The sequence below is a fragment of the Hemiscyllium ocellatum genome, chromosome 28 (genome assembly GCF_020745735.1).
Source record: "Hemiscyllium ocellatum isolate sHemOce1 chromosome 28, sHemOce1.pat.X.cur, whole genome shotgun sequence".
Taxonomy (NCBI): Eukaryota; Metazoa; Chordata; class Chondrichthyes; order Orectolobiformes; family Hemiscylliidae; genus Hemiscyllium; species Hemiscyllium ocellatum.
In genome coordinates, this window is record NC_083428.1 from 2,890,557 (window position 1) to 2,916,640 (window position 26,084).

Below are 26,084 nucleotides of genomic sequence, written 5' to 3' on the forward strand. Positions count from 1 at the left end.
TTGGGCTGAAGAGCCTGTTTCCATGCTGTAAACCTCTATGACACTTTGAATGCAAACAAAGCATTCTCAAGCTGTGAAATATACAATCTTCAGTAAATAGAGAAGGTTATGAGGAGTGTTAAGAAATTTTATGAATGTCTCCTAACGCAGACCATCTAGCCTTGGTATTACAGTGCAAAGTGCTGGCTGGCTCGCTCAATGTGGCTGCAATACCAACCACCTCCTGCAGACAGTGCCACTGAACATTTAACATTACCGTTACAGCACCGCCACCTCCTGGCGAATCAGTAAATCGCAGCAGGGTCGATGACAGACACCAAGTGTTAACTATGGACCTAGATCAGAGTGGTGCTGGAAAAGCACAGCAGGTCAGGCAGCATCCGAGGAGCAGGAAAATCGACGTTTCGGGCAAAAGCCCTTCATCAGGAATAGAGGCAGAGTGCCTGCAGAGTGGAGAGATAAATGAGAGGGAGGTGGGGGTGGGGAGAAAGTAGCATGGAGTACAGTAGGTGTACGGGGGTGGGGATGAAGATGATAAGTCAGAGAGGAGGGTGGAGTGGATAGGAAGATAGGCGGGTAGGACAGGTCATGGGGACAGTGCTGAGCTGGAAGGTTGGAGCTGGCGTGAAGGGGAAATGAGGAAACTGGTGAAGTCCACATTGATGCCCTGGGGTTGAAGTGTTCTGAGACAGAAGATGAGGCGTTCTTCCTCCAGGCATCAGGTGGTGTGGGAGCGGTGGTGAAGGAGGCCCAGGACCTCCATGTCCTCATCAGAGCGGGAGGGGAATTGAAAGATTGGGCCACAGGGCGGTGTGGTTGATAGGTGTAGGTGTCCTGGAGATGTTCCCTAAAGCGCTGTGCTGGGAGGCGTCCAGTCTCCCCACTGTAGAGGAGCAACAGATACAATAAATGGTATTGGTGGATGTGCAGACAAATTTTTGATGGATGTGGAAGGCTACTTTAGGGCCTTGGATAGAGGTGAGGGAGGAGGTGTGGGCGCAGATTTTGCAATTTCTGCGGTGGCAGTAGGGGGTGCCAGGATGGGAGGGTGGGTTGTTGGGGTGTGTGGACCTGACCAGGTAGTCATGGAGGGAATGGTCTTTTTGGAAAGTGGAAATGGGTGGGGAGGGAAATATATCCCTGGTGGTGGGGTCTGTTTGGAGGTGGCGGAAATATGGTTTATGCGAAGGGTGGAAGGTGAACACCAGGAGGTTCTGTCCTTGTTACAATTGGAGGGGTGGGGTCTGAGGGCAGAGGAGCAGGATGTGGACGAGATGTGTTGGAGGGCATCTTTAACCACGTGGGAAGGGAAATTTCGGTCTCTGGTGTGTTCTGTGGTGGAACTGGTCCTCCTGGGAGCAAATATGGCGGAGGCAGAGGAATTGGGAATATGGGATGGCATTTTTGCAAGAGGTAGGGTGGGAAGAGGTGTAATCCAGGTAGCTGTGGGAGTCAGTAGGTTTGTAAAAAATGTCAGTGTCAAGTCGGTCATCATTAATGGAGATGGAGAGGTCCAGGAAGGGGAGGGAGGTATCAGAGATGGTCCAGATGAATTTAAGGTCAGGGTGGAATGTGTTGGTGAAGTTGATGAATTGCTCAACCTCCTCGCGGGAGCACGAGGTGGTGCCAATGCAGTCATCAGTGTAGCGGAGGAAGAGGGGAGTGGTGCCGGTGTAACTATGGAAGATGGACTGTTCTACGTAGCTGACAAAGAGACAGACATAGCTGGGGCCCATACGGGTGCCCATGGTTACCCCTTTGGTCTGGAGAATGTGGGAGGATTCGAAGGAGAAATTGTTAAGGGTGAGGACCAGTTCAGCCAAACGAATGAGAGTGTAAGTGGAAGGGTACTGTTGGAGACATCAGGAGAGGAGGAAACGAAGGGCTTGGAGGCCCTGGTCATGGCGGATGGAGGTGTAGAGGGATTGGATATCCATGATGAAGATGAGGCACTGGGGGCCGGGGAAAGTCTTGGAGGAGGTGAAGGGCATGGGTGGTGTCTTGAACATATGTGGGGAGTTCCTGGACTAGGGGGGATAGGACAGTGTCGAGGTAGGTAGAGATGAGTTCAGTGGGGCAGGAGCATGCTGAGACAATGGGTCGGCCAGGGTGGTCAGGCTCGTGGATCTTGGGAAGGAGGTAGAACCAGGCAGTGCAGGGTTCCCGGACTATGAGATTGGAAGCTGTGGGTGGGAGATCTCCTGAGGTGATGAGGTTCTGTATGGTCTGGGAGATGATGGTTTGGTGATGGGAGGTAGGTCATGGTTGAGGGGGCAGTAGGAAGAGGTGTCCTTGAGGTGGCATCTGGCTTCAGCGGTGTAGAGGTCAGTGCGCCAAACTACCACTGTGCCCCCTTTATCCGCTGGTTTGATGGTGAGGTTGGGATTGGAGCAGAGGGAGTGGAGGGCTGTGTGTTGTGAGGGTGAGAGGTTGGAGTGGGGGAGGGGGGTAGACACGTTGAGGCAGTTAATGTCCTGGCGGCAGTTGGAAATGAAGAGATCGAGGGTGAGTAATAGGCCAGCGCGGGGTGTCCAGGTGGAGTGTGCTGGAGGCGAGCGAAGGGGTCCTCGGAAGGTGGGCGGGAGTCCTGATTGTAAAAGTAAGCTCGGAGGCAGAAAACGTGTTCGACGTCACGGCGTGTATTAAATTCGTTGATGCGTGGATGGAGGGGGATGAAGGTGAGTCCTTTGTTGAGGACTGATTGTTCGTCCTCAGTGAGGGGGAGGTCTGGAGGGATGGTGAAAACTCGGCAGGGCTGGGAGCTGGGACCCGGTGTGGGTGTGGAACTGGGGAGGAGCCTGTAACTGGAGTGGGCACGGTGTTAGGGGGAGTAGGGGTGGAGTAATGAGCAGGGGTGATGTTCCCCTCAGGGTTCTGGGGGGCAGGAATAGTGACAGTGGGATCTGTGGGCGGCGTGTTACTATGTCCAACACTCCCATTTCCCTGGAGCTTGCAGTTTTTGAATTTACTGGAGGACAGCTGTGTGCCAACACCTGGCTCTTCCACTAGTCAGAAAAACGAATCACTATTGTTAGAGCGAGGATATAAGCAAGGATGAAAGCTCCAGCTCTGCCCAGAGAGTGTCAGAGGAGATCTAATTACAAATGAGTCTCCCGCACAGCGACTTTCAAGCTGCAGATACCAGGAGAGAGCAAGGGAGGAGCCAGGCTGTATTGCCACTTGCTAACCAAGGTGTTGCTGCCACTGAAATCTGTAAACACAGCATTGTTTCCAACTCAGTTTTTGTAAAGGTATTGCATTTGTAACTGTTCATTATAACATGAGTACAATAAAGTTCAGATTAGGGTGGTGCTTTAAAAGCACAGAAGGTCAGGCAGCATCCAAGGAGCAGGAAAATCGACGTTTCGGGCAAAAGCCATTCATCAGGAATTTCCGATGAAGGGCTTTTGCCCAAAACGTTGATTTTCCTGCTTCTCGGATGCTGTCTGACCTGCTGTGCTTTTCCAGCATCACTCTAATGTAAACTCTGGTTTCCAGCATCTGCAGTCCTCACTTTTGCCTACAATAAAGTTCAGTGCAGAGAATGTAAAGTGATTGATTTTGGTGCGAAGAGTAAGGAGAAGCAGTGTAAAGGATACAAAGTGAGTGCAGGAGCAGAGGGATCTAAATTAATGAAAGTGGCAGGATTGATTGACAAACGGGTTAATGTTTCAGACAGGATCTTGGGCTTTATAAATGGCAGCGAAAGTGGAATCTGTACAAACTGCCCTCAGTTGCAGCATTGTGACCAGTTCTAGGTGGAGAGAAGATTTCCAAGAATGGTTGCTGTGATCCAGGCAGCTCCTGTCAGAGAAGTTTGAGAAGAGACTTGAAGGAGGTTTCTCTGATTACAAAGGGCTGACCAAGAGAACTGTTCTCATTGGCAAAATGAGCATTAGCATTTACAGGACTACAGAGAAAAGGCAAAGGGGATAAGACTAGCTGAGGCAACACAACCACAGTGGGCTGAATGGTCTGCTGGAGGATTGTAACTGATGAGTGACTCTATATGACCAGTGTTAGTTTACCATGATCCACAAATACAAAATATACTCAACAGTCCTCTCAGAGAGACTCGTTCATGTGATGTGACCCACTGCAGTGTGATTCCTGAAGGAGTGCTGTACTGTTGCATGTACTATCTTTTGGACAAGATGATAATTTGAGGACTGACGTTTTGCCCTCTCAGAAAGATGTAAAAGAGCCAACTCCCAGTAGGATCTGGTCAGGGAGATGGTCAGAAGGGAGTTCCTGTACAACAACTACAAACATTACTAAAAAAAAGACACTGATGGCCTAGTTGTAATCACATTGCTGCCCTGGGATCTTTCTGTGTGCAGAATGGATGAAATGTCCTTGATTAATGGTAATGAGCTGTGTGATCTCCCGTACTGGAAGAGTAGAAAATTCCTCTCATTAAAATTTAGGGAGGCTGAAGCCATTGTGATCAGTGCCTATCAGAAACTCTGTTCCCTTACCATTGTGTTCATTCCCTGATCCTGACAACTGCCGAGCTCTGTTGACAACTTTGGGGGAGCTAGGGGGGTATTTGCTCCTAGAATAAACTTCTGGCTATAGATCCCCACCATCACTAACACCTCCAAAATCTTGTCTATCTCACTCATCAACTGCTGAAACTTTCACCCTTGTCTTTGTTACATCCAGGCTTGACCATTCCAACTCAGTCTCCATAAACCCAAGGTCATTCAAAACTGTCTGTATCTCAGCTCATGCCAAATATTGTTCACTGATCTCCCCTCTTTGGTCACAGATCAACAATGGCTGATTAAGCAATTCCTGTATAATAAATCTCTCATCCTTCTTTTCAAATCTCTCCACGGCTTTACTTCTTGCTAGTTCTGTAACATTGTCGTCGAGAAGCACAGCAGGTCAGGCAGCATTCGAGGGGCAGGAGAGTTGACATTTCAGGCACAAGCCCTTCATCAGGAATGACATCCTCCAACACCACAACTCTGCATGATCTCTACACTCATTTAATTCAAGACTATTTAGCAACTAAATTTAATTGTTCCACCATTGGTCACTGTGTCTTCAGGTACCTGACCCCTAAATTCCAGAATTCCTGCTCCAGATCTCCTCCTTTAAGAGGTTCATAGAACACCCTATCTAACCCTCTGATTATCTTGTATGTCTCAACTGTGTCACCTCTCAACCTTCTTCTCTCTAATGAAAACTGCCTCAAGTCCCTCAGCCTTTCCTCATAAGACCTTCCCTCCATACCAGGCAATATCCTGGTAAATCTCCTTTGAACCTTTTCCAAAGCTTCCACATCCTTCCTATAATGCGGTGACCAGAACTGTACACAATACTCTGAGTGTGGCCGCACTAGAGTTTTTTTTAAACAGCTGCTGCATGACCTCATGGCTCTGAAACTCAATCCCTCTACCAATAAAAGCTAACACACTGTATGCCTTCTGAACAACCCTATCAACCCAGGTGGCAATTTTCAGGGATCTATGCACATGGACACTGAGATCCCTCTGCTCATCCACACTACTAAGAATCTTACCATTAGCCCAGTACTCTATATTCCTGTTGCTCCTTCCAAAGTGAATCACCTCACACTTTCCCACATTAAACTCCATTTGCCACCTCTCAGGTCAGCTGTGTAGCTTATCCACGTCCCTCTGTAACCTGCAACATCCTTCCGCACTATCCACAACTTCACTGACCTTAGTGTCATCCACAAATTTACTAACTCATCCTTCTACACTCTCATCCAGCTCATTTATAAAAATGACAAACAGCAGTGGCTCCAAAACAGATCCTTGGAGTACAACACTAGTAACTGAATTCCAGGCTGAACATTTCCCATCAGCCAACACCCTCTATCTTCTTTCAGCTAGCCAATTTCTGATCCAAAGTGCCAAATCACCCTCAATCCCATGCCTCTGTACTTTGTATGATACCCTACCGTGGGGCAACTCATCAAACACGTTACTGAAATCCATATACACCACATCAAGAGGTTCCTCCCTTGTGTAACAAGCTTTTGGTCACCTGCCTAATATTTCCTCAAAGTTTTGTTTCTAATTTTGTTTTATAATTCTAAATAGCATCAAAATACAACTTGTCGGGCTGAGGCTGGGAAAGGCAAATATTTCTCATTTGGTAGGTCGGTCTATTATACAACAGCACCACTCTCTGGCGTCCAACAGTACTGCAGTTACAGCTCAGCTCATCCAATGATTTATCAGTAACCATAAATAGTCTAGATATAGGGACTAAGAAATTTACCTGTTCTAGGGTGTTAGACTCGTGTGTGTACCCGTGCAGCTCCCTGCTGTGGCAGAAGGAAGCAGTTTAAGGATGAGGTGTCTCCAATAAGCTGCTTTTTTTCAATGCGTGTTCAATGTAATTAAAACACAAAACATCTGTGTAAAATCAACATCTTCATGGTAAGATTCTAAGGTAAATGTTTTCAAAGAAATAAAAAAAAGCACAAAACAAGGGGAGAAAATAAAGAGCATGAAAAACACCTAAACAGACAAAAAGATGAGGGTGGGAGGAATTTAGAAACAGCAAGGAAAGAATAAAGAAAAATAGGAACACTTGAAGCAACTTCAAGCCTCTCCTGAGTTCTGGTTGCTGAGCTCTACCAGGTACCTCTGGCAGCTCCTCGATTCATTGCTAGGATGCTTTCTTCTGGGTACGAAGTTGCCCAATCTCTGATTCCAAGCCTCTCAGCTGCCCATCCCCCACCCCAAACTCTCATTCAAAGCTCTGTCCTGTTGGTGTACTGAGGGCCCACTTCAGAGACCCTGGATGTAATCCTGGCTGACGTTCCCAGTGCTCTGAGTGCTGCATCATCACAGGGGGACCCTTCTGTTCCAAGTCATGTTGACCTGAAACCCTATTGCACAGACTCTCAAATTATAAACATAGCTGGAAGAGATGCAGAGAACAAACTCGATGGCCAGATCAACATTCTATTCTTACATAACACCAAACAGTTGATCATTCTTCTACCTGCTATATGAATGATATGTATGAATGTGGGCATTGTATGTATCATGTATTTGTCAGTGTGCTTGCGTGTGGGGGACATGATTTTGTCATACAAAAAATGGCAGTACACGTACAGGAAGGGCATGCAATTATCAGAGTGTTTGGGTGAGAGAAGCTTTTAGCACACTTGCTTTATTGTTTTTTCGGTATATCCAGATTATAAATTTTGCATCTGTAAGAAATGGTCACTCTCTTTAACTCATTCACTATCCAAAAGTTGACAATATTCTGGTGACATCTTCAATACAGCTGTGCAGAGTAGGTTAACTCAGCAGTGAATAACGCCACCACAGCGAGCACAGTGACTGAATTAAGTGAAGCAACATGAAATAATTCAGCAAAATCTCACAAGGTTTGACTACTGATATAAATAACACGACAAACACCACAGCTAAGTCAAGAGAACGGCACAGAAACACAGGAATTTGAACAAGCACTTTTGCTACAATACTTTTTACATTTCGGGTTTCATTAGGGCTGTGTGTCTCCCTACCAGGTTCTCGATGCATATTCAGTCAAGTGCTGTCATCTCATCCACACACATCTTATCAAGACCCACACAGTTGGTTAAATGAGAATCCCTCCATATCCTGACTGTGCACCCTCAGTAGGATTGTCCTCGCATGCCTGTACCGTTGCCCAAAGGGACCTGGGCACACCTTATAGTGATGGGGCCAGTGCAACTTGAAGGTCAACACAATCTTGGGGAATTGTTGGCATTGGGAAGGGCACGACTGCAATCTGTGGCGATGCTGCAAATGTGTATTCGAGCAATGTGTTAATGGTTTCCCTATGAATCTCACCCAGCAATGTCAATACTAACACTCAATCATCTCTTGTCAAAACTCTCATTCAACACAGCTTCTCCCAGCTGTTGGAACAAATGAATAGTTCTCTGTCCTCGTGCTCCATTTTGTATGTTTCAGCCAGTGATGTTCTGAGACTTTTCCCCAGAAACAAAAATAAGTGATGTAGACTGTCCCTAGATTAATACTTGGTTTGGTTATGGCTGACTGTATTTAATGAAATGTCATGGTGCAAGCAGAGTTTCTACTTGCAGTCTGGAAGAATGTGGTTTAGGCAGACACAAATCTTCCACTTGCAAATCACTGAAGAGGCAACTATGACAGATACTTACCTATTACCAAGGCCTGTGCAGCAACATTCAAGATATCACCCATGAAGCTGGGTTGTACAAAAGAAAGAGAGATAGAGAGAGAGACTGAGAGGGGAGGGAGAGAGAGAGAGAGAGAGAGAGAGAGAGAGAGAGAAGGGAGAGAGAGAGAGAGAGAGCGAGTGAGAGGGTGAACAAGACGGGGGAGGGAGGGAGGGAGAGAGAGGGAGAGAGAGGGAGAGAGAGAGAGAGAGAGAGAGAAAGCGTGAGCTTGGGGAGTCAAGGGGATGACAAAAAGAGAGAGAGAGAGAGAGAGCAAGCACTGCGGAAAGGTTCATCAATTTTCTATAGAAAACAATGACACCTAAAATGGAGAATACGTTAAGACACATTGTAAAAAAAAAGAGAATGAAACAAGTGTATTACTGATTTCCTATAACTGTTCATCCTCCGACATGAAAGGGATCAAATGTATACACCTGGGTTGGCCAACCACATACACAAACATTTGGATCCAGCTAAATGATTGGATATTCTAAATTATCCAAACAGAGGTCTGGATTTTGTTGTTATGTGTGGTCAGGTTACCATGTACAGTAAGTTACCAAGTATAGCGAGTTACTAGATTACTAGTTTACTAGGTATAATGCGCTCCACCATTCATTCCTCCTCTGGATAGCTTCCATTTTAAATATTCTGCATTTTCAGGTCATTTCACGTCTTATGGCCTCAAACCCTCTACGCTTGTACCACAAAGACCATTCTCCACTTTCAGCAACTCCCAGCATCACATGCCCAAGATTAACCTGAAAGATAAAATAGATGGCATTATTTCCTGGGAGTTCGAGAAATCTACATCCTTCTCACTGTTTCAGTTAGTTTCCTTCCTCTCCTGAAAGTGCTGACCCTCACTGAAGCTTAGATACAAATTTGCATTCCCAATATTTTGTCCCCAGTGGCCATTCATCAACCACACAGTGTGGTAATGAGTCTTCAGCTATTTAGGTGTCACATCACAGTTGCACTGAGCAAATTTTCTATAGAAAATAACTTAGCTTTCATCTCCTCTTCTGAAGGGGCTGACTCTCCTTGGGTACAGGGCCCCCCTCCTTCCCCTCCTAACGGGGTTGCCCCTCACTGGGGTACAGGGCCCCCCTCCTTCCACTCCTAAAGGGGCTGACCCTCACTGGGGTACAGGGACCCCTTCTCTCCTGAAGGGATGGCCCCTCACTGGGGTACAGGGTCCTCTTCCCTGTCATGAAGAGGCTGCCCTTTCCTGGGTTACGGTGTCCCCTTCCCCCTCCTGTAGGTTCTGCCCCCTACTGAGGTACTGGGACCCCTCATCTCCTGAAGGGGTTGCCCCTGATTGGGGTACAGGGTCCATGTGGGAAGAGCCACCTATCGCTGGTGTCTCACTCAGCTGGGTGGCTGAGGACACCACAGTGAAGCTCCATTGGTGTACACCTGATAGTTAAACATAAATGGAGTTTTATACAGGGAAGTGCTGGATGGTGGTTGGGAATGGAAACTGTTTTAGTTTGCACCTTCCTCAGCCCATTGAACACCTACAATGTTCAGGTGATGTCTTCACTCTACTACATCATTAACATAGCCAATATAATATGATTTCTAATCAATCCAACAGTAAACTCAAGAGAAACTTCACCCAGAAAATGTCAGAATGTGGAACTCACTACTTTTGGCAAACAATATAGGAAATTTATTTGGGGAAAGACAGATATACACGGGACAGAGAAATATTAATAGATTATGCTTTTGCATTATACGCCAAACAAGAACTGTACTTAAACGGAATTCAAGTCCATATGTTCATGAGAGAGCTTTATTCCCATTCGCCACGCTCCATTAAACTCTCACCACGCTGATCACTAGCTCCCCATATTTATACAACCAATTCAAACCCAATTAACTCTTAATTAATATATTTACACCTGTTTCCACATTCCATTAGACCTTAGGCCATATTTAATGATAACAGTTAAGGCTAGATGTGAAACAGCGAAAGGTGACTTATATTGGACCTTGCCCTGGGTCAATTGTGCTGAATATTTTTGTTAATTCTTGCATGGGATAAGTATGATGCTGGTGTTTGTTACCCATCCTTAAGTTTCCTTGGAATTGTTTGGCTCATGAGGTCATTTCAGAGGGCAGTTAAAAGGTCAACCACATTGTTATGGGTCTGCAGTCACATATAGGTCAGACCAAGTGAAGATTTCCGTCCCTGAAGGATATTAGTGAATCTGAAGAGTTTTACAACAATGGAGAATGATCATACTCTCACCATTGGACTAGCTTTTAATTCCAGAATTAACTGAATGTAAATTTCAACCCCCAGAACATTACTGAGATACTGCTGCCTTGCCTAATGTTTCAATGCTGTAAATCTGGTGAATGCGTGTAAAACACTTCTGGGACTTTCCCAAAATTTTGGATAAATTTAAGAAATACAATTCATTCTTACACTCTCAGCACCCGACTAACAACGTTTAATTGTTTTCCAGCTTCTATAGCGATCCCAGTAGATCATCCTTGCAAATCAATGAAATGCATACCTAGGATTTAGACAGCAGCTTGGATCTGAACGCCACCATCATCCGTTTACGGAAAATAGCAAATTCATTATCCACCTCATCCTTCTCTGCAGTGCCGCCAACTCCTAGTCCAGACCTGTCTGTCGATGTCACACCTCTATGAAGGAGAGAAGTTTACTTTGTAAAGCTTGCAATATTAGAGAGTTTACTTAATGCACTGATGCTAATACATTATCAAGTGTAAAAAAATGCTGGAGCTAACATAGATTAAGGCTGTGCAAGATATTATATATCTCTTTAAGTTGTTTGCATCTCAACCACCTCAGAAGGCAGATCTGCATTCACTAGTACTATACCCGAGTGCTATAGTAACAGACCTGTCCCCACCAGTACTGTACCCAGTGTTATACAGCGACAGACCTGTCCCCACCAGTACAGTACCCCAATGTTATACAGCGACAGACCTGTCCCCACCAGTACTGTACCCAGTGTTATACAGCGACAGACCTGTCTCCACCAGTACTGTACCCAGTGTTATACAGGGACAGACCTGTCCCAACCAGTACAGTACCCCAATGTTATACAGCGACAGACCTGTCTCCACCAGTACTGTACCCAGTGTTATACAGCGACAGACCTGTCCCCACCAGTACAGTACCCCAATGTTATACAGCGACAGACCTGTCCCCACCAGTACTGTACCCCAGTGTTATACAGGGACAGACCTGTCTCCACCAGTACTGTACCCAGTGTTATACAGCGACAGACCTGTCTCCACCAGTACTGTACCCAGTGTTATACAGGGACAGACCTGTCCCAACCAGTACAGTACCCCAATGTTATACAGCGACAGACCTGTCTCCACCAGTACTGTACCCAGTGTTATACAGCGACAGACCTGTCCCCACCAGTACAGTACCCCAATGTTATACAGCGACAGACCTGTCCCCACCAGTACTGTACCCCAGTGTTATACAGGGACAGACCTGTCTCCACCAGTACTGTACCCAGTGTTATACAGCGACAGACCTGTCTCCACCAGTACTGTACCCCAATGTTATACAGTGACAGACCAGTCCCCACCAGTACAGTACCCCAGTGTTATACAGCGACAGACCTGTCTCCACCAGTACTGTACCCCGTGTTATACAGGGACAGACCTGTCCCCACCAGTACAGTACCCCAGTGTTATACAGCGACAGACCTGTCCCCACCAGTACTGTACCCAGTGTTATGCAGGGACAGACCTGTCCCCACCAGTACTGTACCCAGTGTTATACAGGGACAGACCTGTCCCACCAGTACAGTACCCCAGTGTTATACAGGAACAGACCTGTCCCCACCAGTACAGTACCCCAGTGTTATACAGCGACAGACCTGTCCGCACCAGTACTGTACCCCGTGTTATACAGGGACAGACCTGTCCTGACCAGTACAGTACCCCAATGTTATACAGCGACAGACCAGTCCCCACCAGTACAGTACCCCAGTGTTATACAGCGACAGACCTGTACCCACCAGTACTGTACCCCAGTGTTATACAGGGACAGACCTGTCCCGACCAGTACAGTACCCCAATGTTATACAGCGACAGACCAGTCCCCACCAGTACAGTACCCCAGTGTTATACAGCGACAGACCTGTCCCCACCAGTACTGTACCCAGTGTTATGCAGGGACAGACCTGTCCCCACCAGTACTGTACCCAGTGTTATACAGGGACAGACCTGTCCCCACCAGTACTGTACCTCAGAGTGATACAGCGACAGACCTGTCCCCACCAGTATTGTACCTCAGAGTGATACAGCGATAGACCTGTCCCCACCAGTACAGTATGTGTTTTACAAATATGCAAAGTGGAGAAAGTGAAGACTGCAGACGTGTTGCTGGAAAAGCGCAGCAGGTCAGGCAGCATCCAAGGAACAGGAGATTCGACATTTCGGGCATAAGCCTGAAGAAGGGCTTGTGCCCGAAACGTCGAATCTCCTGTTCCTTGGATGCTGCCTGACCTGCTGCGCTTTTCCAGCAATACATTTTCAAATATGCAAAGTGCTCCAGTGTACGTGGCCTGCCTACCATTATGCATTCCTGAAGTGAACGATATTGATTTCCCATTTCACTGAATGAGGTAAAAATACTCTGATCTCATCAAAAAGAATGATATTTTCATTCTTAGGTTTAGCAGAGAGACAAAGCTACATCCAACGTGTTCTGGCAAACTGTTACAAAGCTAGTCCCTTTTTTCCCCCTAAAAGCTGTTCCTTGGCTCAAGAAGACTTGGTCTTTGATTTTTTTCAGAGGGGCAATAAACCGGGCAAGACTCCGATCAGTCTGGTTTGGTACAGAAATGAGAAGGATTTGGAGAGGCCTTTTGTTTATATGTAAACAGATGAGACTTCAGGCCAAAGTGGTCATGCTTTAGAAGAGACCCGTATAAAGAGAGGGGAGTGGTCAGCTCTCTAGCTGAGCTCAGCTGAGTTGTTTTTAGTTGAGTCTTGAACTGAGAAGTTCAACAGGGAGCTGTGTGGAAACCCTCTTTTCTGCCTTTCAATTTCAACCAGTAAGCATATGTTCAATTTATACTGGATTTTAAAAGGAGTTTGCTTATTGGGACTGTTGTGTATATTTGGAACAGCATAATTACATCTAGCTGGATAGGTCGAGTTCTGTAGGGGTTCTTTGTTCTTTGTGTTTCATTGTGCGACTTTGTGAATAAATTTTTGTCTGATTTAAAATCTAGTAGTCAACCTAGCTATCTTACTCTGGGTAATTTTCACTGTACACTTACTGAAATAAATTGCAGAGTTAGGTCTAGGGCTGCATGCTTAACAATGTTTTGATTGGTCTGGCCTAGTCCATAACAAAACATAGGCAGCAATATCCAGTACAGCCCAATCCCTCTCTATTCTGATTCATACCTGTTGACAGGGTCTCTGATTCCTTGCTTTTCTGAGCCGAGTCCCTCACCATCCTTCCAGCCCATTCTCTGTAGCATCTTGTACCCAACGTTGTCCACTGCCAGCTTGTTTTTACTGTAACTTAGATCCTCACTTTTCTGAAAAAATAAATGTATTTGTTTAGAATAATGCTTTTGTATTTTGAATAGTCAATCGATTTGACCCAGTGTCAGCAACCTTCAAAAGGTCCAGTAGGGTAAATAAACCAACCAGTGCAGAGAGGAGTCAGACAGGTTTGTTCTCTGGGCTTGCTGATCTTTGTATAGGTGAACAATTTCTCATAGCTTTCCAGGTCTGGCTGGAAATCAGATAATCTATCTTCTTCTGATCAACATTTGGTGACTCTATTGATGTGTCCACTGGGAGTTGATTTAATTTACAAATAGATACTGGCCAGGAGACTGGAGGTACACCCTGTATAAGCACTGGAAATGTCAGTTTGGATTCTGTCGAATCTCTCGAGTGAAATTGGAACCCACAACTTCTAACTCAAAGGTGAGACCCCGCAAATAGCAATGAGATCAACAAACAAATGGTGATTCTGAAAGATAGGATTTATATGCATTTGGAGAGGCATGGAATGATTAGGGATAGTAAGCATGGTTTTGCGAGAGGGAAACTATCTCACAAACGTGATTGAAATTTTTTGAGGAAGTAACCAAGAAGATTTATGAGGGCAGAGTAGGAGACATTATTTACTTGGACTTTAGTAATGCCTTTGAGGGTGGAGGGTTGTTTTTCGGATTGGTGGCCTGTGACCAGCTGTGTTCCACAGGGATCGGTGCTGGGTCCACTTTTGTTTGTGATTTTTATAAATGATTTAGATAACAATGTAGAAGGCATGGTTAGTAAGTCTGTGGATGACACTAAAATGTTTGGTACAGCGGACAGTGAAAAAGGTTATCTAAGATTACACAGAGATCAATTGGGTCAGTGAACTGAGGAGTGGGGGATTGCGTTTAATTTGAATAAATGCAGGCTATTTCATTTTGGTAAAACAAGCCAGGGCAGAACTTACACAATTAAACGTAGGACCTCTGGGTAATGTACGACAAAGAAACTTCGGGGTTGAGGTATAGAATTCTTTGAAGTTTGCATTACATATAAATATGGTGGTTAAGAAGACAGTTAGCACATTTGTCTTCACTGCTCAGTCCTCTGAGTGCAGGAGTTGGGAAGTTATATTGAGGTTGTACAGGATATTGGTGAGGCTTCTTCTCGAGCACTGCGTCCACTTCTGGTCACCCAGTAATAAGAAGGATATTATTAGTTGGAGAAGTTTCAGGAGAGATTTACCAGGATGTTGCTGGGAATAGAGGATTTGAACTGTAAGGAAAGGTTGGATAGGCTGGGACATTTTTCAATGGAGCATAAGAAGTTGAGAGGTTTATAAAATGAAGGTATAGATAAGGTGAATGGTAGATGGCTTTTCCAATGATGGGGGATTTCAAGACTACAAGGCATATTTTTAAGGTGACAGGAGAAAGACACGAGGGGCATTTTCTTTGCACAGAAAGTGGCTTGTTGCGTGGAATAAACTTCCAGAGGAAGTGGTGAATGGAGGTACAGTTATGATGTTTAAAAGACATTTGGACAAGTTCATGAATAAGAAATCTTTGGAGGGATAAGGGCCAAGCACAGTCAGATGGGACTAGTTCAGTTTGGGATTATGGTCAGCATAGACTGGTTGGACCGAAGGGTCTGTTCCTGTGCTGTATAACTCTATAAACTGTTACATCTCTGAATGCTGGGGAGAACTCTCCTTCTCTTTTGTAGAAGTAATGCCGTGGGATCTTTTGCATGCACCGGAAGAACTGCAGGGCCTCAATATAATGTCTCACACAAAGAACAGCACCTCTGCAAGTGCCTACCTGAATTATGAGGATCAAATTTCTAGAATGAATTAAGAATGGTTAGGTGAATTGGCCATGCTAAATTGCCCGTAGTTTTATGTGTAGGGGAAATGGGTTGCTCTTTGGAGGATCGGTGTACACTTGTTGGGCCGAAGGGCCTGTTTCCGCACTGTAAGTAATCTAATCTAATTTAAACCATGGCGTGAAGTGGCAAGAGAATGCTGCCTACCAATCCATATCTGACATTAGCAGGAGTGTGGGACAAAATTGTGTAATTTCTTTTTCAATTATTTGCTGTATTTGAATAGCAAGCACTTCAACATCCAAACTAGCACGGATAAAACAATTAATAAATGAATCGATGCCTTAAAAAAATAGCAGGATGAATACTTGGTTGGGAACATGACATTAGGATTGATAAATGGTAATAGAGATGACCATACTTGATGGTCTACAACCTTACCGTCTTTTTTTTCGGTTTGTACGTTGGCTTGTCATAACCAATTCTCTTTAACTCTCGGACTGAAATGACAGCACAAACGCATTAGTGATTTCAGTTTGTTACTATAGCAACAAATGAAAGGAGAATGACAGTCACACAGCCAGAATGACAAGCTTGTTTTCTAGATTATTATGTCTTTTGTATAATTTTTCACTGTTGCTTTAGATAATAGTTATTTAAAATTAAGAGATTTTAAATTTGGGCTCGCTTCAAAAGGGATAATTTTTCAGAACAGTTCCCTGTTAGGAGGCTGGAGATAGACTAACAAACTGTTCCGAAGCAATTTTTCAAACAGATGCCACATTAAGACCACAAATATGTCAGTGCTTAGGTATCCTTTTGTGGCCCATTGTGTGAGATCTGATCCTCAACTCTACTTTCCTGCCTTTTTCCCATAACCCTTAATTCCCTTCCTGATTAAGGATCTGCCTGTCTCAGCCTTGAACAAACTTAATCAACCCAGCCCCGATAGCCCTCTGCAGTAATCTCTCATCTTGAGATTATGCCTGCTGGTCCTAAACTCGCCAATAAGGAGAAAAGAATCTCACAGCTTCTATCTGGTGAAGCTCCCAAAGGAGTTTAAAAGTTCAATAAAATTGCCTCTTATTCTTCTAAACTCCGATGAGTACAGGCTCAATCAATGTTCCTCTAATTTTGTTTTAACTAGCTATGTGGGCCTCCAAGGCCCATACACAGCAGGGAATTCTGGAACCACAAGTCAATGCCACAATAATAATGCATGGAACATTGGAGCCAGGTAGCTTCGGGGGAATGTTGGACCCAACTTACTTAACTTTGCCTTTACCTCCATGTCAGAAATCAATTTAGTGAACCTTTTCTGGATTGCCTCCAATGCCATTATAGCTTTCCATACATGGGGTGACCAAATTGTTCACAGTGTTCAAGGTGTGATCTAACTAGTGCCATTATAGTTTTGTTAAGATTCCCTATTTTGATATTCCTTTCCTTTTGTTATAAACATTCCACTTCCCTGCTAAACTCGCATTCTACCTTTTTGTGATTTATTCACATGGACCATCAAATCACACAACTTTCTGCAGTCTTTCTGTTTAAGTAATAGTCAACTATTCTATTCTTCCTACTAAAGTGTATAACCTCACATTTTCCCACGTTATATTTCAAATTTTTGCCCATTCCTTTAACCTGTTTATATCCTTCAGCAGTCTCTTGGTGTCATCCTCGCTACTCATCCTTCCAACTATTTAACAAGAACTTTTTATAAGCTTATCTCGGGTTTCAGTATGCACTTCTTAAATATATAAAATTCTAATCGGCCCACACAGTGTAGATTCATGAAGGATATTCCCAATGACTGGGGAGTCAAGAACCAGCAGTCACATTTGACAATAAGGGGTAAACCATTTAGGATTGAGACGAAGAGGAACCTTTTCACCTAGAAACTGATGAACCTATGGAATTTCCTACCAACGAAAGCAGTCAAGGCCAACACATTGTACAATTTCAAAGGGGAGTTGGAGTTAGACTTTGGGTCAAAAGGAATTAAAACGTCAGGGAGGAAAGCAGGAACAGGATATTAAGATGGATGATCAGTCATGATTGTAATGAATGGCAGAGTAGGCTCAAAGGGCCAAAGTACCTCCTCCAACTTTTGGGGCACGGAGAAACATTTCCAAATTAGAACATTGCATGTGAAGCTAAACAGCAAAAGATCTTAGAAAATCAAGAGGGGTGGAGAGAGAGAGAGAGAGAGAGAGAGAGAGAGAGAGAGAGAGAGAGAGAGAGAAGATTCTGCTCTTGAATATAGGACAGAATGCAGAGAAGCTTTACTGTTTAAATAACATCATTCGGGTGTTGACAGTGTCATACATTTGTTTCCTTTACAATAGAGTCATAGTCATAGAGATGTACAGCATGGAAACAGACCCTTCGGTCCAACCCATCCATGCCGGCCAGATATCCCAACCCAATCTAGTCCCACCTGCCAGCACCTGGCCCATATCCCTCCAAATATTCTGTGAACAAAGGTTTGCTAATTGATCTTAAGCGAATCTATTCATATCTGTTGCTCCATATGTTCACCAAACTGTGAAATTAAGCTTCTTAAATTGTTGAAACTTCATTCAGTGTGGAACTAATGTCTAGTGGGGCATATAAGGAAATAGATGTTTGAAAGACAAAATGTGGTCCATGTCCCAGGAACGTTGCTTGTTTAACCTCTGGGTGCCACTATTGCACTATCTGATATAGGGCAGTGTGCGTGGAATCCTATAAAGATACACAACCTAGAGAGCAATCATTGTTGCTAAACTAAGACTGACCCAAATGGGTCACAAGTATATTGAAATGTCAAACCTATTTGCTACACAGATTTCAGCAACTATGTCAAGCTTCATTCAGGTACTTTAATTGTATCTAGGCTAGAAGGCAGTTGTTTCAAACACCATTCAACTTGCTTACATAACGCAGGCTGACACTTCTGCATGGTATTGAGGTGGTTTTGAGTCTGGAACATGAGCAAGTGACCTACCAGGAACTTTCACAGAATTTGTTTTTTACCATTAAAAACTGCGGATCTGAGGCAGCAACTTGTTGAGAAAAATTAAACTAATTCCAAATCAACTGCAAGTTACAAACCACCATGGATAAACAATTTAAAACAAAATCTGGTGGGTTTGGAGTCACATATAGGCCAGACCAGGTAAGGAAGGTAGTTTCCTCCATTGGAGTGCATTAGTGAATCAGATGGGTTTTTCTGACAATCAGTAATGGTGGGACAAAGTGAGGACTGCAGATGGTGGAGATCAGAGTCAAGAGTGTGGTGCTGGAATAGCACAGCAGGTCAGGCAGCATCCGAGGAGCAGGAGAACTGATGTTTTGAGCATTAGCCCTTCATCAGGAATCATTAATGGCTTCATTATTATCATAAGGCTGTTAATTTCAGATAGTTTTGGGAGTCAAATTCCACTATCTACCACAGAGGGATCTGAACCCAGATCCCCAGAACTTTATCTGGGTCTCTGGATGAATAGTCTTGCAATTATACCACAAGGCAATCACCTCCCCGATGCAGTAACTACTGCGTTGATCTCTGATCAATGACTCCATGATATATACTTCTTTGTGAAACAAAAATAATTTGATTCACTTTGTCAATGTGTACCTGGCGATGATGCAGCCTTTGGGCGGATTTTTTTCGGAGGCAGCATGCCCACTTTCAAAGTCAGGCCTTTCCGTTTTCTGGGAAGAACTGAACGCCCCAAAGATACTCCCTCTGGTGCAGGATCCATGGAAGTATCGGATTTCTCTATCATCCCACTGTATTCCTTCACCTTCTCCTTATAGTATTTGTAGTAAGAACTATTCTCATCATACAGAAACCTGCAGACACACAAGAAAAAGGAACCACTGTGATCACCTCATCTCCAAAAAAAAACAAATCAGCATGTCTGCTTTGAGCAAGAGGATGGTGAAAAGCTGCAGACATCATGTACTCTCATGTCTATTGTTTAAGGACAACAACCTATCATGTCTATCTTGACCTCAGGCTGTGAATTATCCTTGAAGAGTTTTATCTTAACTGTTGTAATGTGATCAATTCAGCAGACATTTTGCACATTGCAAGATCTCTCCAACTGCAATGCATTAATTACCAGGTAATCCTATTTTTGTATACTGACCAAGGGGGTGATTACTGGACCAGGTACCCAACATTCTCTTCTTCTAAGAGTTGGCTATTTCCACAAAGGGTCCTGGTTTAATGTTTCATCTGAAAGATGGCATCTACAACAGGGCAGCATTCTCTCACGCAACTGCTTACAACCAGATTATTTGATCATTTACCACCTTGATATTTATTGGATCCTGCCATGTTAATAGTGGCTGCTTCACTTCCTACATTATAACAGGGACTTCGCTTGAAATATTGTGGGGAGCTGTACTAAAATCATTCACTCTGGTCTAAAAAGAATCTATCAATTAGAAATCATTCTTCACAACTTCAGCATTTTCAAAAACAGATAAAAACAGCCAGCAAACCAGCTGTGATGAACTAACTGGCCCATTGTTCTAGTTGCTAGATGATAACAGCATACAAGTTACACTGACCCTCTTGGGTTGGTCAGTTGAAGGTTACTCCTCCCCAACTATGGCTAGGGCCAAGCCTTGTCATACACCCTTGGGTCTCTGACACATCAGTCTCTGTACTCTTACCAGAAGGTTGGATTATCCCGGTTGTTTTCAATGGCAATCTCTTCAAGGTCTGGGCCACATTCAGCCACAAACTTGGCCAGTTTTTCTGCAGTGGTTTTTGTCTTGGTGTCACTGAGAGAATCACCTACAGAGAAAGCAAGTTTAGTTTCAGAAAGCACTAATCACTCAGTGAGAACAGCAGTGACTTGCTGTAAATTTTTAAAATTACACTTCCTCACCTAATTCATCATGGACTCCCTCACACCATTCACAACTAACATGGAGGGCTAAATGACTCCAAGACATAGACTAGCCGTGCCTTGAATCGTAAATAGTTATGCAGTTCTGTAATTTTAATGTAAAATGTGCATGTTGGCAGAGGCAGACAGATCAGCCTTGGTGATGAAATACTTGGAAGATTGGCCATGGAGGTGGTCTTTTTCAGGAACAAACCTTTGGATAAAAGACCTTTTGGATATGGTAGACAACTGGGAAAACAAAATCTTATGTCCTAGTGTTCTTCAGGATAACATTAGAGAATTGAGATTTGATTCATAACTTATTTTGCAAAACAATGATATTTAAACATGGACATGTATTCAGCATACAGCATATCTGGCAGTGCTTTACAGACATTACTTGCATCAACATCACTTTTCTGGTCAAAATGATGGACTCAAAAGGTGTTATAAATCTGAGCTCAGAACCTTAAGACAATTACAAATCTAAACAGTCCTTGTGAACCATTAGTTGTCTTATTCCTTTTATATGACAATGCACACAATTTTTTTAAAAAATTAGATTACTTACAGTGTGGAAACAGGCCCTTCGGCCCAACAAGGCCACACCGATCCTCTGAACAGCAACCCATCCAGACCCGTTCCCCTACATTTGCCCGTTCACCTATCACTATGGATAGTTTAGCATGGCCAATTCACCTAACCTGCATATCTTTGGACTGTGGGAGGAAACTGGAGCACCCGGAGGAAACACACACAGACTCAGGGAGAATGTGCAAACTCCACACAGAGTTGCCCGAGGCTGGAATTGAACCCGGGTCTCTGGCGCTGTGAGGCAGCAGTGCTAACCACTGTGCCACCGTGCAGGTATATTAACATATAAGACATATGTCTTATGTCTTATATGTTAATATACCTATAATTGTTGACTAAATCATATAAATTGGAATTGTTTATTCCTAAACAAGAATTTAAGCTTTCTTTCATGAGCTCTTTTGCCTCAGACCAGTAAAACCTCTCTAGTCTGTAATCTGAATAGATAGCTTTACTTTTATCACATATTAATAATGAGTCTGGTTTCAATTCAGTACCCGTCAATAATCTGCTTCTACAGAAACCTTAATTAAGAATGACGTACAAGTCAGATGTTCTCCATCGCATAACTAGTTGTTTATCCTGGGTTTGCAATCAGCTGATTAAATGGATGAATTAGTAAGCAGAGGCAATTTAACTAAATTTACTTAAGTGCCTAAATGACTCAAGTTGCAGGTCAGATGTGGTGCAACAGATCAGTGACATTTCAAATTAATTTAAAATTCTTTGAACAGGCAAAACCTAAAGGTCAACATAACTGGCATTATATAACACCTTTCATGTAATCATACAGCCAAAGACCTTCAGAAGGATCTAACATCAAATGCTGCCACAATATAAATCAACAATACTGTGACATAACTTTGTGTTGGTTGTGGCTCAATGCTTAGCACTCTTGCCTGATGCAGAAGGCTGTGGACCCAGACTATTCGGATGAACAGACAGCGAGGTAAGGGAGATGGTGTAGCTCTACTATTTAAGGATGACATCAGGGTGGTGGTGAGCGATGATAAGTTCTATGGAGAATAAAGCTGAATCCATTTGGGTAGAAATTAGAAATTCTAAGAAGAAAAGGTCAGTGTGGTCTATAGGCCACCAAATAACAACACATTGGGATAGGCAATAAACAAAAGAAATAACTAATGCCTGTTAAAACTGTATGGCAATTATCACGGGGGATTTTAATCTACATGTTGATTGGTCGAACCACGTCAGTCAGGATTCAACGACAGACTTGACTAGGACTTCATTCAATGTATCCGTGATGGTTATCTTGAGCAGTATGTAATGCAACCGATGAGAGAGCACGTTATCCTCAATCTGATCCTGTGCAATGCGACAGGAATAATAAGTTTCATAACTTATAATGCAAGGATCCTGTGCTTAAATAAACGAGGCTGCAATAGGATGAGGGAAGAGTTGGATAAAGTAGACTGGTGGGACAATTGACGAACAGTGGAGGACATTCAAAGCAATTTTTCAAAGTGCTCAGCAAAAGTATATTGCAGTGAAAAGGAAGGACTATAGGAAAAGCAGTAATCTGCCATGGATATCTAAGAAAATAAGGGAGGCTATCAAAATTGAAAGGGAAAGCATACAAAGTGGCCAAGATCAGTTGGAAACTAGAAGATTGGGAAAGCTTTAAAGGTCAACAGAAAGCCATAAGAAGAGCTATAAGAAGTAACATAGATTATGAGAAAAAAACTAGCTAAGAATATAAAGACAGATAGCCAAAGTTCCTATAAACATACAAAACAAAAATGTGACTAAAGTAAACATTGGTCCTTTTGAGGATGGGAAGGTGGAATTAGTCATGAGATATGAGGAAATGGCCGAGGCACTGAATAGTATTTTGTGTCAGTCTTCACAGTGGAGGACATGAATAACATGTCAGTAATTGACAAAGAGACGTAGGTAGGTGAGGAACAGGAAATAATCATTATCACGAAAGAGGTAGTGTTGGGCAAACTAACAGAGTTGAGGGTAGGCAAGTCTCCTGGCCTTGATGGAATGCATGGCACAGTGCAAAAAAAGATGGCGGGCGAGATAGCAAATGCACTGATAATTTTCCAAAATTTACTGGACTCTGGTGCAATTCCAGCAGATTGGAAAACAGCAAATGTGACATCAGTGTTTAAAAAGGAAGGTAGGCAAAAGATGGGGAATTATAGACCAGTTAGCTTAACTTCATCGTGGGGAAAAAGCCCGAGTCTATTATCAGGGAAGAAACAGCAAGACATCTAGATAGAAATTGTCCCATTGGGTAGATGCAGCGTGGGTTTATGAAGGGCAGGTCATGCTTAACAAATCTTTTGGAATTCTATGAAGACATTATGAACATGGTGGACAACGGGGACCCAGTGGATGTGGTGTACCTAGATTTCCAAAAGGGATTCAACAAGATGCTACACAAAAGACGGTTGCATAAGACAAAGATGCAAAGTGTTATGGGCAATGTATTAGCAATGAATAGAGGATTGGTGAACCAACAGGAAGCAAAGGGCGGGGATAAATGTGTGCTATTCTGGTTGGGAATCAGTGACTAGTGGTGAACCTCAGGGATCAGTGTTGGGACCACGACTATTCACAATTTACATAGAGGATTTGGAGTTGGGGATCACGTGTGGAGTGTCAAAGTTTGCACATGACACTAAAATGAGTAGTAGAGCAAAGTGTGCAGAGGACTGTGAAACTTTGCAAAGGGACATAGATAGTTTTAAATGAGTGGGTAAAGGTCTGGCAGATGGAGTACAAATGTTAATAAATATGAAGTCATCCATTTTGGTAGGAACAACAGTAAAAAGGAATATTACTTGAATGGTAAGAAATAGCAGCACACTGCTGTGCAGACTGACCTGGGTGTCCCTGTGCATGAATCACAGAAGGTTGGGCTGCAGGTGCAACAGGTAATTAAGAAGGCAAAATGGAAACTTGTCCTTCATTGCTAAAGGGATTGAGTTTAAAAGCAGAGAGGTTATGTTGCAGCTGTACAGGTTGCTGGTGAGGCCACCCCTGGAGTACTGTGTATAGTTTCTGTCTTACTTGAGAAAGGATGTACTGACACCAGAGGAGGTTCACTAGGTTGAATCCGGAGTTAAGGGGGTAGGCGTATGAGGAGAGACTGATCAGAATGGGATTACATTCATTGGAATTTAGAAGGGGGGGGGGGAAATCTTATAGAAACATATGAAATAATGAAGGGAATAGATAAGATAGAAGTAGAGAGGATGTTTCCACTGGCGGGTGAAACTAGGACAAGCAGGCATAGCCTCAAGATTATGGGTAGCAGATTTAGGACTGAACTGAGAAGGAACTTCTTCAACCGGGGGTTGTGAATCTATGGAATTTCCTGCCTAGAGAAGTGGTTGAGGCTTCCTCAGTAAATGTTTTTAAAGCTTAGACAATTTTTTGAACAGTAAAGGAATTAAGGGTTAGGGCGAGAGGCCGGGTAAGTGGAGCTGAGGCCACAAGACAATCAGCTACGATCTTATTGAATGGCAGACCAGACTCGGATGGCCGACTACTGCTCCTAGTCATAGAGTCATGGTGTCATAGAGATGTACAGCATGGAAACAGACCCTTCAGTCCAACCCATCCATGCCGACCAGATATCCCAACCCAATCTAGTCCCACCTCCCAGAACCCGGTCCATATCCCTCCAACCCCTTCCTATTCATATACCCATCCAAATGCCTCTTAAATGTTGCAATTGTACCAGCCTCCATCACTTCCTCTGGCAGCTCATTCCATACATGTCCCACTCTCTGAGTGAAAAGGTTCCCCCGTAGGTCTCTTTCATATCTTTCCCCTCTCACCCTAAACCTATGCCCTCTAGTTCTGGACTCCCCGACCCCAGGGAAAAGACTTTGCCTATTTATCCTATCCATGCCCCGCATAATTTTGTAAACCTCTATAAGGTCACCCTCTAAACCTCTGACGCTTCAGGGAAAACAGCCCCAGCCTGTTCAGCCTCTCCCTGTAGCTCAGATCCTTCAACACTGGCAACATCCTTGTAAATCTTTTCTGAACCCTTTCAAGTTTCACAAAATCTTTCCGATAGGAAGGAGACCAGAATTGCACACAATATTCCAAAAGTGGCCTAACCAATGTCCTGTACAGCCGTAACATGACCTCCCAACTCCTGTACTCTATACTCTGACCAATAAAGGAAAGCATACCAAACACCTTCTTCACTATCCTATCTACCTGTGACTCCACTTTCAAGGAGCTATGAACCTGCACTCCAAGGTCACTTTGTTCAGCAACACTCCCTAGGATCTTACCATTAAGTGTATAAGTCCTGCTAACTTGCTTTCCCAAAATGCAGCACCTTGCATTTATCTGAATTAAACTCCATTTGCCACTTCTCAACCCATTAGCCCATCTGGTCAAGATCCTGTTGTAATCTGAGTAATCCTCTTCGCTGTCCACTACAACTCCAATTTTGGTGTCATCTGCAAACTTACTAACTGTACCTCTTATGCTTGCATCCAAATCATTTATGTAAATGACAAAAAGTAGAGGACCCAGCACCGATCCTTGTGGCATTCCACTGGTCACAGGCCTCCAGTGAAAAACAACTCTCCACCACCACCCTCCGTCTTCTATCTTTGAGCCAATTTTGTATCCAAATAGCTAGTTCTCCCTCTATTTCATGACATCTAACCTTGCTCACCAGTGTCCCATGAGGAACCTTGTTGAACACCTTACTGAAGTCCATATAGATCACAGCTACTGCTCTGCCCTCATCAATCCTCTTTGATACTTCTTCAAAAAACTCAATCAAGTTTGTGAGACATGATTTCCCACGCACAAAGCCATGTTGTCTATCCCTAATCAGTCCTTGCTTTCCAAATACATATACATCCTGTCCCTCAGGATTCCCTCCAACAACTTGCCCACCACCGACATCAGGCTCACTGGTCTATAGTTCCTTGGCTTGTCCTGACTACCCTTCCTAAACAGTGGCACCATGTTAGCCAACCTCCAGTCTTCTGGCACCTCTTTGACTTGGGTCTCCCTCCAGAGACTTGAGCATAAACCCTTCACTGAAACTTCAGTGCTGTGCTGAGGAA

The 26,084-nt window shown here is 43.8% G+C and overlaps 1 protein-coding gene across 1 annotated transcript in view; it reads right to left on the reverse strand.

The window, feature by feature from the left end:
- Positions 1-7,135: 7,135 nt before the first annotated feature.
- LOC132829124 (SURP and G-patch domain-containing protein 2-like) overlaps positions 7,136-26,084 on the reverse strand; it is a 42,576-nt gene continuing 23,627 nt past the window's right edge. Inside the window, exons 5-10 of the mRNA XM_060846446.1 lie at positions 20,198-20,321; positions 19,149-19,366; positions 15,968-16,026; positions 13,613-13,749; positions 10,717-10,852; positions 7,136-8,949 (exon numbers count right to left, since the gene is read on the reverse strand). Of these exons, the coding sequence (XP_060702429.1) occupies positions 10,717-10,852; positions 13,613-13,749; positions 15,968-16,026; positions 19,149-19,366; positions 20,198-20,321 (674 nt within the window). The 3' untranslated portion in view covers positions 7,136-8,949. The remainder of the gene's footprint in view (positions 8,950-10,716; positions 10,853-13,612; positions 13,750-15,967; positions 16,027-19,148; positions 19,367-20,197; positions 20,322-26,084) is intronic.